This window comes from Phyllobates terribilis, unplaced genomic scaffold (genome assembly GCF_046119375.1).
Source record: "Phyllobates terribilis strain yellow unplaced genomic scaffold, ASM4611937v1 Scaffold_9__5_contigs__length_417890890, whole genome shotgun sequence".
In the NCBI taxonomy this organism is placed as follows: Eukaryota; Metazoa; Chordata; class Amphibia; order Anura; family Dendrobatidae; genus Phyllobates; species Phyllobates terribilis.
This window is the reverse complement of record NW_027362769.1, coordinates 385,409,334-385,424,491: the sequence shown is the minus strand read 5'-3', so window position 1 is coordinate 385,424,491 and position 15,158 is coordinate 385,409,334. Positions and strand designations below refer to the sequence as shown.

At 45.3% G+C, this 15,158-nt stretch overlaps 2 protein-coding genes across 7 annotated transcripts in view; one reads left to right on the top strand and one right to left on the bottom strand.

Moving 5' to 3' along the window:
* Positions 1 to 3,868, top strand: part of LOC141162447 (uncharacterized) — a 9,490-nt gene extending 5,622 nt beyond the window's left edge. For all 5 annotated transcript variants that reach the window (XM_073648582.1, XM_073648578.1, XM_073648581.1 and 2 more), the window contains one exon: positions 3,064 to 3,868. In XM_073648582.1, coding sequence (XP_073504683.1) covers positions 3,064 to 3,206 — 143 coding nt within the window. In that variant the 3' untranslated portion in view covers positions 3,207 to 3,868. The remainder of the gene's footprint in view (positions 1 to 3,063) is intronic.
* RHBDL1 (rhomboid like 1) overlaps positions 3,496 to 15,158 on the bottom strand; it is a 58,418-nt gene continuing 46,755 nt past the window's right edge. The window contains exons 8-9 of one of the 2 annotated variants that reach the window (XM_073648577.1): positions 8,179 to 8,347; positions 3,496 to 4,646 (exon numbers count right to left, since the gene is read on the bottom strand). In XM_073648577.1, the coding sequence (XP_073504678.1) occupies positions 4,631 to 4,646; positions 8,179 to 8,347 (185 nt within the window). In that variant the 3' untranslated portion in view covers positions 3,496 to 4,630. Of the gene's footprint in view, positions 4,647 to 7,209; positions 8,348 to 15,158 lie in introns of those variants that run through there. The other variant, XM_073648576.1, reaches the window with a different exon arrangement.

Below are 15,158 nucleotides of genomic sequence, written 5' to 3'. Positions count from 1 at the left end.
ACCCCGGCAGAATTTTTTGCTTTCTTGGCCTTGTTTCAGAGAATATGAATGATAACAAAAAACTTCTTCTCCACTCATGGTTATTGGTTGGGTGAAGCCATTTATTGTCAAACTACTGTGTTTTCTCTTTTTAAATCTTAATGACAACCAAAAACATCCAAATGACCCTGATCAAAAGTTCACATACCCCAGTGATTTTGGCCTGATAACATGCACAGAGTTTGACATAAATGGGTTTGAATGGCTAGTAAAGGTAACATCCTCACCTGTGACCTGTTTGCTTGTAATCAGTGTGTGTGCATAAAAGCTGAGTGAGTTTATGGGATCCAGACAGACTCTTGCATCCTTCATCCAGCCACTGACGTTTCTGGATTGTGAGTCATGGGGAAAGCAAAAGAATTGTCAATGGATCTACGGAAAAGGTAGTTGAACTGTATAACACAGGAAAGGGATACAAAAAAATATCCAAGGAATTGATAATGCCAGTCAGCAGCGTTCAAACTGTGATTAACAAATGGAAAATCAGGGGCTCTGTAAAAACCAAACCACAGTCAGGTAGACCAACAAAAATTTTGGCCACAACTGCCAGGAAAATTGTTCGGGATGCAAAGAAAAACCCACAAATAACATCAGCTGAAATTCAGGACTCTCTGAAGACTAGCGGTGTGGCTGTTTCAAGATGCACAATAAGGAGGCACTCAAAGAAAAATGGGCTGCATGGTCGAGTCGCCAGACGAAAGCCATTGCTGTGCAAATGCCACAAAGTATCTCACCTACAATATGCCAAACCGCACCGAGACCAGCCTCAAAACTTCTGGTACAAGGTAATTTGGAGTGATGAGACCAAAATTGAACTTTTTGGCCACAACCATAAATGTTACATTTGGAGAGACGTCAACAAGGCTTATTATGAAACTAACACCATTCCTACAGTAAAGCACAGAGGTGGATCGCTGATGTTTTGGGGATGTGTAAGCTACAAAGGCACAGGAAACTTGGTAAAAGTTGAAGGAAGATGAATGCAGCATGTTATCAGGAAATACTGGAGGCAAATTTGCACTCATCAGCCGGGAAGCTGCGCATGGGACGTACTTGGATGTTCCAACATGACAACGATCCAAAACACAAGGCCAAGTCGACATGTCATTGGCTACAGCAGAACACAGTGAAGGTTCTTGTCAGGCAAAATGTATTTTTGTCCTAGTTTTAAAAATGAGAGATGTCTTAAATCTCTCCCCCCCCCCCCCCGTCCATTTGTAAGAGTTCTACATAGAACTCACTCTTACCTGCCCCAAAACCAGGAATTTTTATGACCGCCATAAAACCTCAGCCCACAGCAAGCATACTGGTATACCCTGGATTTTCCCTCCAATCCTATTGTCTAACTGCACAAACTTTTAATGTCGATTTTAATAATGCACATGACTGTCACAAACACAGGGACCACACTTTTGAGATGTTCACCTTTTTCCAATTGTGATGGTGTGGTTTTCGTGGCTGGGAGACCACCAGGAACCTGGGAAATGGATTCTGAGCGTCATAGAGATATCATATTTGATATCCATCTTTAAGAATAGTGGTGACGGCAAACATGATGTCTCCATCTTGGATGTGGGACCCCCCCCCCCATACCAAGATATGAAATCTGAAGGATTTTTATGTCTTGTGCAGCTGGGTGGGTTCACAAAACCGAGCCCCCGTGTGAGGTAAACAACATGGGTGTCTCTTAGTGTTTTGGCCCCTTACTAAAAACCAGAACGGCCATTTTAATTCATTCTTGTCCGGGACGTCAGACGCATGCACTCCTCGCTGCGTGGAAGAATCACATTTAATTTCCAGGGAGCCGTCCCCCCACAGAATCTTGAGACCATCACCTCGTGGCGCAGGTTTTGCTATTATTTACCCCTTTTATTTTAATAACTGTTTTATGCATATATGCAAATTGTCTTTTATAATATCTTGTATATCTTTTGTAAACACTGCCCACTTTCGGGAGTAAATCATTATTATTAACCAGCTTCGTTCTTCTTGTCCTATGTCGAGCAAACACGTTCCTCACCCGCTAATTCACGTTACCTAACGGGTACCCGATCCACCTGTTAAGCGATCGGTGGTGGCAGTATACCAGTATTTATGTGATATTGTGGTTTGAGGGTGGCTGGTCGGAGGTATATATACGTTCCTGGAAGGAACTGGTGGTATATATATATGGCCTGTCACATCATGTGCCACAGTAGTCTACATAAATTAGAGCAGCTGCGCCCATGCTTATCCTCGGTCAATACCGTGTTTGACCAGCTGGATAAGGGGGCGCCAGAGTGCTGCAAGGACTGACCAAGTGTGTTTTCCTGACAGTTCTGAAGTGGCCATCTCAGCCTCCTGACCTCAATATCATTGAGCCACCCTGCGGAGATCTCAAGCGCTCAGTTCATGCTATACTGCCCAGCAATTTACAGGAACTGGAGGCTTTTTGCCAAGAAGAATGAGCATCTTTACCATCAGAAAATAAAGAACCTCATCCACAACTACCACAAAAGACTTCAAGATGTCATTGATGTTAGAGGGGGCAATACACTGTATTAAGAACTGGGGTATGTGAACTTTTGAGGACAACTGTATGTACACATTGACTATACCAACAGAATAGTGAGTGCAGTTTTGGGGTATAATACAGGAGGTAACTCAGGATCAGTAATGTATGTACACATTGACTATACCAACAGAATAGTGAGTGCAGCTCTGGAGTATAATACAGGATGTAACTCAGGATCAGTAATGTATGTACACAGTGACTGCACCAGCAGAATAGTGAGTGCAGCTCTGGGGTATAATACAGGATGTAACTCAGGATCAGTAATGTATGTACACAGTGACTGCACCAGCAGAATAGTGAGTGCAGCTCTGGAGTATAATACAGGATGTAACTCAGGATCAGTAATGTAATGTATGTACACAGTGACTGCACCAGCAGAATAGTGAGTGCAGCTCTGGAGGATAATACAGGAGGTTACTTAGGATTAGGATGCTCTCAGTACCAGTTATCTGACATGATGTGTGTTGCAGCCTCAGAGGAAGAATGGACGCCTCACCGTGTGGAGCTTTGTCTGTGGACCTGGAACGTAGCCCAGAAACTCTGCCCCAAACTTCTAGAGTTCTCAGACGATGAGGAGGAAAATCTTCCCAAGAGACAGAAGACCCGGCCATGAGAACGAGCGCAGGAGATATTCTTCCTGTTCCCCTTTTCATGCTTTGATATGATGGCGTTTGGCCTCCGCCGTATAATGATGGCATATAGTACTTGTCACATCCGGTGGGCAGAGGGGGCACATTTGTTTTTTAGGGGAGATTTGTGCACTTGGCATCTGTGCCTTATACTGACTGCTGCTCTGAAATGTCGTGTTCTCCCCAATAGTCAAAGCAGGGAGCAACCCTGAACAAGTAGGGAGCCATGTGACAGGCAGCAGAATTATAAGTGCAGCTCTGGAGACCTAATATCACTACTGTGCAGAGAAATACAGCCGCGTCTGCTCGGTCATGTACAGCATGTTGATTTTATTCAGTCTTTTTTTTTTTTTTTTTTTTTAAGCCATCGTTATTTTCCTCGTACAATCTTCCCATATAAGAACGAAAAAGATAAATGACAAAAAAAAAAAACACATGGTGGCACAATCTCTGTCAGTAATTGTAGAAAATGATCCCTGTTCACCACATTTGGACTGAAATTCTTCATTTTTGGCACTTCAGACGTGTTTTCAAGGGTTAAATGATAAGGGGGCGATATAAATACGCCATTGTTATATTATACTCTTAATAATAAATATGCTTAGATTTTATGTTTTATAATTTCTTCCTTTTGGACAGTAAATTTTGCCTATTGTGAAATAAATATATTTTTTTCATCTTTAAAACATAAATTCTGCCTTTTTTATTACATTTTATATATAATATATTGGTATCTGACGATATTATAGTGTTATTCAAAATGGCTGCCGTTACATTTTAATGGTTGGCTTATACAAAAATGGCTGCCAGTCATTCTTCTTGCACTTTCTTCTCATTGTTGCCTATAGCAACCAATGAGAGCCCAGGTTTCATTTCTGGGAGTTCTGTGGAAACATAAAAGCAGCACTGCTATTGGTTACTAGGGGCAGCAAGGCAGATTTTGAAATGAAGCTTAAGTGGCGTTGGATTGGTTCCCATATCAACCAATCGGAGCTAAGATTTCATTTGTAATATGTATTGGGGGAAAATGAAATGTAGGCTCTGATTGGTTGCTCTGTGAACAAAGACAGAAGTGGTAGTTTTCTGTTTTAAAATGGCCGCCAGTCAAGCTTCTGACACCAGAAATGGCCGCCCGTAGCCATGAATATCAAAATGTGAGGTAAAATATCTTTTAGGTGGCATCTATTTTATAAATATTTCATATTATGTTGGAAATAAAAAAAAAATGTAAACTATTTTCTAGGTCAGAAGATAAAATCATAATATGACAGGATTCTCCATCGAGAAAAATTATAAAACCCCAATAACATTCATATGTGTCCTGTCAAAACATGTCGTCGTCCCCACTCCCCTCCCGGTAAGTTGTAGACAGATTGGCGCCATGTTCTCATCTCCTTTGTGTCATTCATTATAAGGCTGAAAGGCTGACAAAAAAAAAAAAAAAGGATAAAATTGAGAGGCGGAAAACTGAGGCAACTTTGTGATTGCTACAAAATGTCGGAGATGGGTTATCATCAGGCAAGAGCGTAATCCGCAAAATACAGGACTATAATTACATTTTTTTTTATTATTTTTTTTTTTAAGCCATATCCGGAGCGGAATTCAAAATTCTTCTGGTTGCCCTTGGCAACAGACAACAATTCTTGTTGTCAGATATGTGCTCTGACTTTGTCCTGCTGAATGCAGCTCTGGAGGAAAATTCAAGAATTGATACTAACAAAGCTTCTCGGCATTCGGCATTTCTGCTCCGGGGTGAAGTTTTTCCTTTTAAATTAAAACATAATAAAATTTCTAATTAAAGAACAATGGAGTCGTAATAATGGGAGGCGCTTCTTTGTTACCATGGTGACCGACTCCTGCAGATTGTAATGTAAATCTGATGAAAGGATGGATCTGCTTCTTACATGTTGCCCCCCCCCCCCCCTTTTTTTTTTTTTTTTTTAAGTTGCTCGTCCGAGGTAAATGGTCCATAATAACAGGAAATTTAAGGCATTTATTGAAAAAATAAAAAGCACTTCCCCTTTAAATAATAATTTAAAATACCGGTAAGCAGGGTTGGGCGCCAGTACACGGCAAAGGGCATCTTGGTAGAAGGGGAAAATACTAACTGCCCCCCCCCCCCCCCCTCAAAAAAAAAAAAAAATGCTACAAAAGTTCTCATCTCCTCCTTTTTTTTTTCTCCTGGGGAATGTATGTATGTGTATGTATATATGTATGTATGTGTGTGTGTGTATATATATATATATGTGTATGTGTGTGTGTGTGTGTATGTATGTATGTATATATATATATATATATATATATATATATATATATATATATATATATATATATATATATATATATATATATTAGTACAGACCAAAAGTTTGGACACACCTTCTCATTTAAAGATTTTTCTGTATTTTCTTGACTATGAAAATTGAACATTCACACTGAAGACATCAAAACTATGAATTAACACATGTGGAATTATATACTTAACAAAAAAGTGTGAAACAACTGAAAATATGTCTTATATTCTAGGTTCTTCAAAGTAGCCACCTTTTTCTTTGATGACTGCTTTGCACACTCTTGGCATTCTCTTGATGAGCTTCAAGAGGTAGTCACCGGAAATGGTTTTCACTTCACAAGTGTGCCCTGTCAGGTTTAATAAGTGGGATTTCTTGCCTTATAAATGGGGTTGGGACCATCAGTTGTGTTGTGCAGAAGTCTGGTGGATACACAGCTGATAGTCCTACTGAATAGACTGTTAGAATTTGTATTATGGCAAGAAAAAAGCAGCTAAGTAAAGAAAAACGAGTGGCCATCATTACTTTAAGAAATGAAGGTCAGTCAGTCCGAAAAATTGGAAAAACTATGAAAGTGTCCCCAAGTGCAGTTGCAAAAACCATCAAGCGCTACAAAGAAACTGGCTCACATGAGGACCGCCCCAGGAAAGGAAGACCAAGAGTCACCTCTGCTTCTGAGGATAAGTTTATCCGAGTCACCAGCCTCAGAAATTGCAGGTTAAGGGCAGCTCAGATTAGAGACCAGGTCAATGCCACACAGAGTTCTAGCAGCAGACACATCTCTACAACAACTGTTAAGAGGAGACTTTGTGCAGCAGGCCTTCATGGTAAAATAGCTGCTAGGAAACCACTGCTAAGGACAGGCAACAAGCAGAAGAGACTTGTTTGGGCTAAAGAACACAAGGAATGGACATTAGACCAGTGGAAATCTGTGCTTTGGTCTGATGAGTCCAAATTTGAGATCTTTGGTTGCAACCACCGTGCCTTTGTGCGACGCTGAAAAGTTGAACGGATGGACTCTACATGCCTGGTTCCCACCGTAAAGCATGGAGGAGGAGGTGTGATGGTGTGGGGGTGCTTTGCTGGTGACACTGTTGCGGATTTATTCAAAATTGAAGGCATACTGAACCAGCATGGCTACCACAGCATCTTGCAGCGGCATGCTATTCCATCCGGTTTGTGTTTAGTTGGACCATCATTTATTTTTCAACAGGACAATGACCCCAAACACACCCCCAGGCTGTGTAAGGGCTATTTGACCAAGAAGGAGAGTAATGGGGGGCTACGCCAGATGACCTGGCCTCCACAGTCGCCAGACCTGAACCCAATCGAGATGGTTTGGGGTGAGCTGGACCGCAGAGTGAAAGCAAAAGGGCCAACAAGTGCTAAGCATCTCTGGGAACTCCTTCAAGATTGTTGGAAGACCATTTCCGGTGACTACCTCTTGAAGCTCATCAAGAGAATGCCAAGAGTGCGCAAAGCAGTCATCAAAGCAAAAGGTGGCTACTTTGAAGAACCTAGAATATAAGACATATTTTCAGTTGTTTCACACTTTTTTAAGTATATAATTCCACATGTGTTAATTCATAGTTTTGATGCCTTCAGTGCGAATGTACAATTTTCATAGTCATGAAAATACAGAAAAATCTTTAAATGAGAAGGTGTGTCTAAACTTTTGGTCTGTACTGTAATATATATATATATATATATATATATATATATATATATATATATATATATATATATATATATATGTGTGTGTGTGTCGCCGCGTGAGTAATGTTCAGAACTAATAAAATATATTTATCCCACACGTTGAACGTCAACATGGGGGGGGGAAGAAGCAAAATCACTGTTTTTAAGAAAAAAGAAAAAGAAAAAATAGTACGGACCCCAAGATAATAATAAAAAGAAAAAAAAAAAAAATCCCTGATACAACTCTACTGACCGAAAAATAAAATTATGGCTCCTGGAAATAGCGAAAATAGTTTTTGGTTTTTTTTTTGTTTTTTTAGAGGGTAAATACTTTTAAAAGAAGCAGCAAATTTACACTGTGTGAGGAAATCAGTGCTCTGAGTTTACCGCCATCGGCCACTAGTGGGCAGTGCGCGCTAGCGTCAGTAGTAACGGTGACCGCCATCTTACCTGAATTGTACTGAAGCCCACTGTGCCTTAAAGGGCCAGTAGCCTTGTATCTGCTATGATATCACAGTGTAAATATTGCCCTGCATCGAGGAGAGGAATATATTTTTTGGGGGGAGAGGGGTATACTCGCCCAACGATAACCCACCTATTGTTTAGCTCAATCTACAGGCAGCAGAACAAAAAAAAAATCTGACCACATACGGTATATACATAGCAAACATCACATGACTCTGCTGTACTGGACGGAGGTAAGGAGGCCACTCTTCTCCTCCTGCCTCTTAGTCATCCTTGCTTTCCCCTTTGTCGATCTCCTTCCCGCCAGAGGAGGCTTCAGCCGTTTTGTCGACAAGCAGTTCCGATTCAGCACCAGAATAATGTCCATTTCGAGGGCGCGATGGGTGGGGGGGACGGCGACGGTCACGGAGGATGCGGGATCTGGACTCCGAGCAGGTCGTAAGCGAACACATTCCAGAAAATGGCGAACGCCAGGAAGGTGGCGTAACAAAGCAAGATCACCCACCATCCGCACTGGTCCTGAAGGTTCTCCTCGTAACTGCGCAAGATGGTCAACCCCATGCTGACCCCGACCGCTGCGCCCGCCAGGTGCGCCATGAAACTGGGCTGGGGGCCAGCGGCCGGTAAAGGAGGGGAAAACCGAAGCCAAACTGCGCGCCCCACCTCCGAGCTCACTGTGGAGAAAGAGAAGAGTGTCAATCCTGGATTTAAAGGGGTTCTCCTTTTAAATTTTTTTTCCCTTCCATGAGCCATAAGTTTTTTTTTTTTTTTTTTTACTTTCCATCCCCACGGCTGTATAATTTATCGATCACCCATGACGGCACCACGAGAGGGAATCCGCCCACCAAGGACAAGAAACCTACAGGCTAAAAATGGCGGCACCTTTCCCTCACAGCAGTTGGTTTCGTGTCCTTGATGATGGGGGGGGGGGGGGGGGGACCTCACACAGACTGTAAGTAATTTCCTTGTATTCCTACAGGGCCAGAATGTCAGGATCCTCTCGGACAATCTAGTGTCGGGTTTATATAAATCACCAGGGGGAAAATCTGTTCAAAACATTGATGGATGTGACAGATCGATTCCAGCTAGCGGAGGGTCATCTCCTCTCCCTCACGGCTCTGCATATAAAAGGGAAGGAAAACCCCAAAGCGGATTTCTTAAGCCGTAATCCTCTAAAACAAGGGGAGTGGGAGCTGAGTCAGGACATCTTCAATCAGATAGCTCGGATGTGGGGTTTCCTGGTCATAGACCTTTTCGACAGGCAACTAAACCGAAAGGTGAAGGAGTTTTGTTCCCTGGACCCCAGGGAAGATCTATTATCAGTAGATGCTTTCCTGACCCCCTGGGATTTCAGCCTGGCATACGCCTTCTCTCCAGTAGCCCTCATCCCGCTAGTCAAAACAAAAATCAGGGAGGATCGTGTTGATTGCCCCTTTCTGGCCCAAAAGACCATGGTTCTCATGGCTAAGAATGTTGGTGTCTGATCGATGAGCTCTACCGGAGATCCCGAATCTCTATGGTCAAGGACCATCCACAAGCAGCCAGCCTCCGCTTGACAGCGTGGAATTTGAAAGGGCGTTGTTAAGGGAGAGAGGTTTTTCCCCCTAATCTCATCTCCACTGTGCTTCAGAGTAGGAAGACAATCACAACCAAGATATATGCTAGGACTTGGAGGAAATTTTACCCTCTTCAGGTTCTAGGGTCGAAGAGGGGGCACCGGGGGGAAGATTCTGGAATTCTTGAGATTCTTGAGTTGGGGTTGTCCACCAGTACCCTAAAAGTACAGGTGGCGACTCTCTGGGATCTATACAGCTGTGATTTGGCTGCTAATTATTGGGTATCACGGTTTATTAAAGCATCATTAAGATCTAGGCCCATTTCTAAGGTAACTTCGTAACATGGGACTTCAATTTGGTCCTGACAGCCTTTACGGACGTCCCATTTGAAACCTTAAGGTTCTTTCACTCAAAACAGCCCTGCTGACATCATTGTCATCAGCCAGAAGAGTCAGTGATATTCAGGCTCTTTCTATAACCCCGCCATTTACCCAAATCCTAGAGGACAGGGTGATCTTAAAGCCTGACCCAGCCTACCTTCCCAAAGTAGCATCTCTGTTCCATAGACTGCAGGAAGTCGTCCTTCCCTCCGTTTGTTCTACCAGAAGGAGGAAAGACTACATACCTTGGATGTTAGAAGGTGTGTGATCAGATACCTGTCCGCTCCTAAAGACTGGAGAAAGGATAGATCATTGTTCGTGTCCTTCCAGGGTTCTAAGAAAGGGCGTAGAGCCTCAAAACCCACAATTGCTAGGTGGATTAGGGAGGCCATTTTTCTAGCCTACTTGGCAAATGGCAAGGCGATTCTGGAAGGTTTAAAGGCTTATCAAACTCCGGTCAATGCAGCCTCCTGCGCGGAGAAATCAGATGTCTTGATAGAAGAGATTTGTAAGGCAGCTACCTGATCCTCTCCTTTTACCTTCTATAAGCACTATAGATTGGACATGGGTGTGTCTTCCGATCTCGCCTTTGGGAGAAGGGTGCTCCAGGCTGTTGTCCCTCCTTAGATTATTTTTTTTTTCTCTTTAATTCTCTTGTGGTGCTGTCATGGGTGATCGATAAAGTCTTAGTTACATACTGGTAATGGGATTTTTCGGAACCCATGACAGCACCATTATATTCCCTCCTGTCACGTGTGGGTGAACACTCCTTTCGCTAGCATTGTGTTCCACATCTTAAGTTATTATGTGGTGCTAGTTGTTTTGGTTTATTTTTTTATTGTATTAACCATTGGAGGTCCTCTCGTGGTCTGTAATCCAACTAATGCGAGGGAGAGGTGCTGCCCGTTTTAGCCTGTAGGTTTCCTGTCCTTAGTGGGTGGATCCCCCCTCTTGTGGTGCTGTCATCGGTTCCGAAATATCCTGTTAGCGGCAAGCAAGACTTTTGTTATTACGGTGTTTGTTGTGGTAAAATGATTCTTCAGGGTAGTACGATTAGGCCCATACTGAACTTGAATTTTTTTTTCTATTTTAGTGATAAAAAAAAAATAAAATTTTGCATCTCTATTTTTTTTTTTTTTTTTCCCCTTGATAGACATATGTTAGGGCTTGTTTTTTTTTTGCTTGGTAAGCAGATGTTTTTATTGATACCAATTTAGGGTATATACTACATTTTGGTCTCTTCTTTTTTTTTTACAGCTTTTTTTTGGGGGGTGGGGGAATAAATCTAAAATTCAGTTTTTTCTTATTACCATACGGGTAAATTTATTTTTTTATGGTAGATCTGACTTTTACGGACGCGGTGATGCCAGATATGCTTTACTATTTTTTTTATTTGTATTTTGATAATTTTTTTTAAAAACCTTTTTTTTTTTTTTTTTTTTTTAAACGTGATCATTTGATCTCTTTTCTATATATTGCTCTACTATGTATTGCAATGTATAGTCAAAATCAGGGCTGCGGAGTCGTGGAGTCGGAGTTAGTTTTGGTTGGAGTCGCTAGAAATGTACCGACTCCGACTCCAGCTTTAAAAAAAAATGTATTAATATTTCATAATTGAACTTTCATATGAATTTTATAAATGTTACTCAAATATACAGTACAGACCAAAAGTTTTGACACACCTTCTCGTTTAAAGATTTTTCTGCATTTTCATGACTATGAAAATTGTACATTCACACTGAAGGCATCAAAACTATGAATTAACACATGTGGAATTATATACTTAACAAAAAAGTGTGAAACAACTGAAAATATGTCTTATATTCTAGGTTCTTCAAAGTAGCCACCTTTTGCTTTGATGACTGCTTTGCACACTCTTGGCATTCTCTTGATGAGCTTAAAGAGGTAGTCACCGGAAATGGTCTTCCAACAATCTTGGAGGAGTTCCCAGAGATGCTTAGCACTTGTTGGCCCTTTTGCCTTCACTCTGCGGTCCAGCTCACCCCAAACCATTTCGATTGGGTTCAGGTCTGGTGACTGTGGAGGACAGGTCATCTGGCGTAGCACCCCATTATTCTCCCTCTTGGTCAAATAGCCCTTACACAGCCTGGAGGTGTGTTTGGGGTCATTGTCCTGTTGAAAAATTAATGATGGTCCAACTAAATGCAAACCGGATGGAATAGCATGCCGCTGCAAGATGCTGTGGTAGCCATGCTGGTTCAGTATGCCTTTAATTTTGAATAAATACCAAACAGTGTCACCAGCAAAGCACCCCCACACCATCACACCTCCTCCTCCATGCTTCACGGTGGGAACCAGGCATTTAGAGTCCATCCGTTCACCTTTTCTGCGTCGCACAAAGACACGGTGGTTGGAACCAAAAAACTCAAATTTGGACTCATCAGACCAAAGCACAGATTTCCACTGGTCTAATGTCCATTCCTTGTGTTCTTTAGCCCAAACAAGTCTCTTCTGCTTGTTGCCTGTCCTTAGCAGTGGTTTCCTAGTGTAGCGTCGGCGTCCCTGCCCCCTGCTAGGCAGGGACGCTGTTCCCCTCACCTCTCCGCTCCGAGTCCGGCGTCCTCCTCCCGCTCTGCTGGCAGCGCACGCTCCTTCCCGGCCACGGTGCTTAGGGCGCGCGCGCTCCCTCCCTCTTAAAGGGGCCACGCGCGCCGTCCTAAGGAGTCCCCGGCCAATGGCCGGAGGACTTCACCATATATAAGGCACCTCCTCCAAAATGGAGGTGCCCGAGCAATGTTGTTGCACTGTTCACTACTCTGCTTCAGCCCTCAGGTCCCGTTGCCAGTTACCTGCCAGTTTCCTGCCAGTGTTGCTGCCTGATTCCTGCCTGTTATCCGCTTACCTGCTTGCTAGCCTGAGGTCCGACGGTCTGCCTTCCAACACCTGTCAGTCTGTCTATGGACCAGCTTGCCCGCTCACCTGGGAGCGCTCATCTGCTACCTGCCAGTTAGCCTACCTGGAGGCTCCGCCGTCACATGCTGTGACCACCCGCTTACCCAGAGACTCTCGCCTGCTCACCTGGGAGCACTCATCTGCCATCCGCCAGCTAGCCTACCTGGAGGCTCAGCCGTCACACGTCGTACCTACCCTATACCCAGAGACTGTCCCGGTCACTTGCTGTGACCTCCTGCCCGTTCACCCAGAGACTGCCCCGGTCACTTGCTGTGACCACCTGCCCGTTCACCCAGAGACTGCCCCGGTCACTTGCTGTGACCACCTGCCCGTTCACTCAGAGACTGCCCCGGTCACTTGCTGTGACCACCTGCCCGTTCACCCAGAGACTGCCCCGGTCACTTGCTGTGACCACCTGCCCGTTCACCCAGAGACTGCCCCGGTCACTTGCTGTGACCACCTGCCCGTTCACCCAGAGACTGCCCCGGTCACTTGCCGTGACCTCCTGCCCGTTTACCCAGAGACTGTCCCGGTCACTTGCCGTGACCTCCTGCCCGTTTACCCAGAGACTGTCCCGGTCACCTGCTGTGACTACCTGCCCGTCTCCCCTGGTCACCACCCGCTTCCTTACAAGGACCGCCCCCTTGTATAGTTGCTCAGAGGTTCCGCCTCCCAGACCCGTTACAGTTTGCTCGGGCCATGGAACCCGGTGGTACCCAAGCTCCCTCGCTCTCGGACCTATGTCATGAACTGTCCCGTCAGAGGTCCCAACAGGAGTCCATCCTGGGTCACCTGCGGAACGTCAACTCACGCCTGGACACTCTGACTGCTCCACCAGCAACCACCGCTAGTGTCATGACTCGCAACCCGGCAGCGCCGCTGCCCACCAATACCATGGTATCCTGTCCTGGACCCCGGCTTTCCGCACCTCCTCGCTACGGAGGTGACTCCGCTCAAGCTCGGGGCTTCATAAACCAGTGCACCCTGCACTTCGAACTCTTGTACCACCAGTTTATCTCCGACCGGTCCAAAGTGGCCTTTATCATGTCCCACCTCACGGGGGAGGCTCTGGCTTGGCTGAATCCTCTATGGGAGAGAGGAGACCCTCTGGTGTCCGACTTGTCAGCTTTTCTCACCGCTTTCCGGAAAGTCTTCGATGAACCCGGACGGAAGACCTCATCCGCATCGTCTCTGCTACGCCTCCGTCAGGGAGATCTCACCGTGGGCCAATATGCCATACGGTTCCGTACCCTTGCCTCGGAGCTGGCCTGGGATAACGACGCTCTGGTGTCTGTCTTCTGGGAGGGTCTGTCCGGCCGTATTAAAGATGAACTTGCCGGTCGGGACATTCCTACCACTCTCGACGACTTAATAACTCTTGCCACCCGGATTGATCTACGGTTCCAGGAGCGCGCCAAAGAGGTCACCCGTGAGAGGAGGTTTCCACGTCTAGCTCCCATCTTCCAGAAACCCGTTACTCCCTCCGTTTCTCCCCAGGCACACTCTCCTGAGCCTATGCAGGTCGACCAGACCAAGATGGTCAAAACCCGTCAAGACTTACGCCGTGCCGAGGGGAGCTGCTTCTACTGTGGCAGTAAGGAGCACCGGATCCGTACCTGCCCGGAGAGGTCGGGAAACGCCTGTGTCTAGGATCGCTCAGAGAGGTCGTCCTAGACAAGAATAAATCCTCTCCATCTCTGCTGTTGTCTGTCTCAATCGTCTGCGGGGAGAACCGTTATTTCGAACTAGCCCAACTTGACTCTGGAGCAGCCGGGAATCTTATTTCACAGTCCCTGGTAGAGAAATACCGCATCCCCACCAAACCTCTGGCTGTACCCTTGTCTGTTGCTGCCGTGGATGGGGGCCTCTTACCACGTCCCATCCAACTCATCACCGAATCCATTACTCTGCAGGTGGGAATGCTGCATTCTGAGAGTATCTCCTTTCATGTTCTGCCTGGACTCTCTCACGCCCTCTTGCTAGGCCTACCTTGGCTCCAGAGACATGCACCCGTGCTTGACTGGCAGACCGGAGAATTCCTTCGCTGGGGACAGGACTGTCATAAGACTTGTCTGGTTCCTGTCCATCCCGTCCGTCCTTCTCCTACCCCAGCTAATCTACCTGGACTTCCGATTCCTTATTGGTCATATGCTGATGTCTTTAATAAAAAGGAGGCAGAGACACTACCCCCTCATAGACCATACGACTGCCCTATCGACCTGTTACCTGGTACTACTCCTCCCCGTGGGCGTATTTACCCTTTGTCCGCTGCTGAGACCCGGTCTATGTCCGAGTATATTGAGGAGAATCTGGCCCGGGGATTTATCCGGAAATCTACCTCCCCGGCGGGAGCAGGCTTCTTCTTCGTTAAAAAGAAGGACGGCTCTCTCCGTCCCTGCATAGACTATAGAGGCCTAAACCAGATCACGGTGAAGAATAAGTACCCCCTTCCGCTCATTCCGGAATTATTTGATCGTCTGAGGGGGGCTAGAATCTTCACCAAACTGGACCTTCGTGGGGCGTACAACCTGGTCCGTATCCGTCAGGGGGATGAATGGAAGACGGCATTCAACACCCGGGACGGCCACTACGAATATCTGGTAATGCCCTTCGGTCTCTGTAACGCTCCCGCCGTC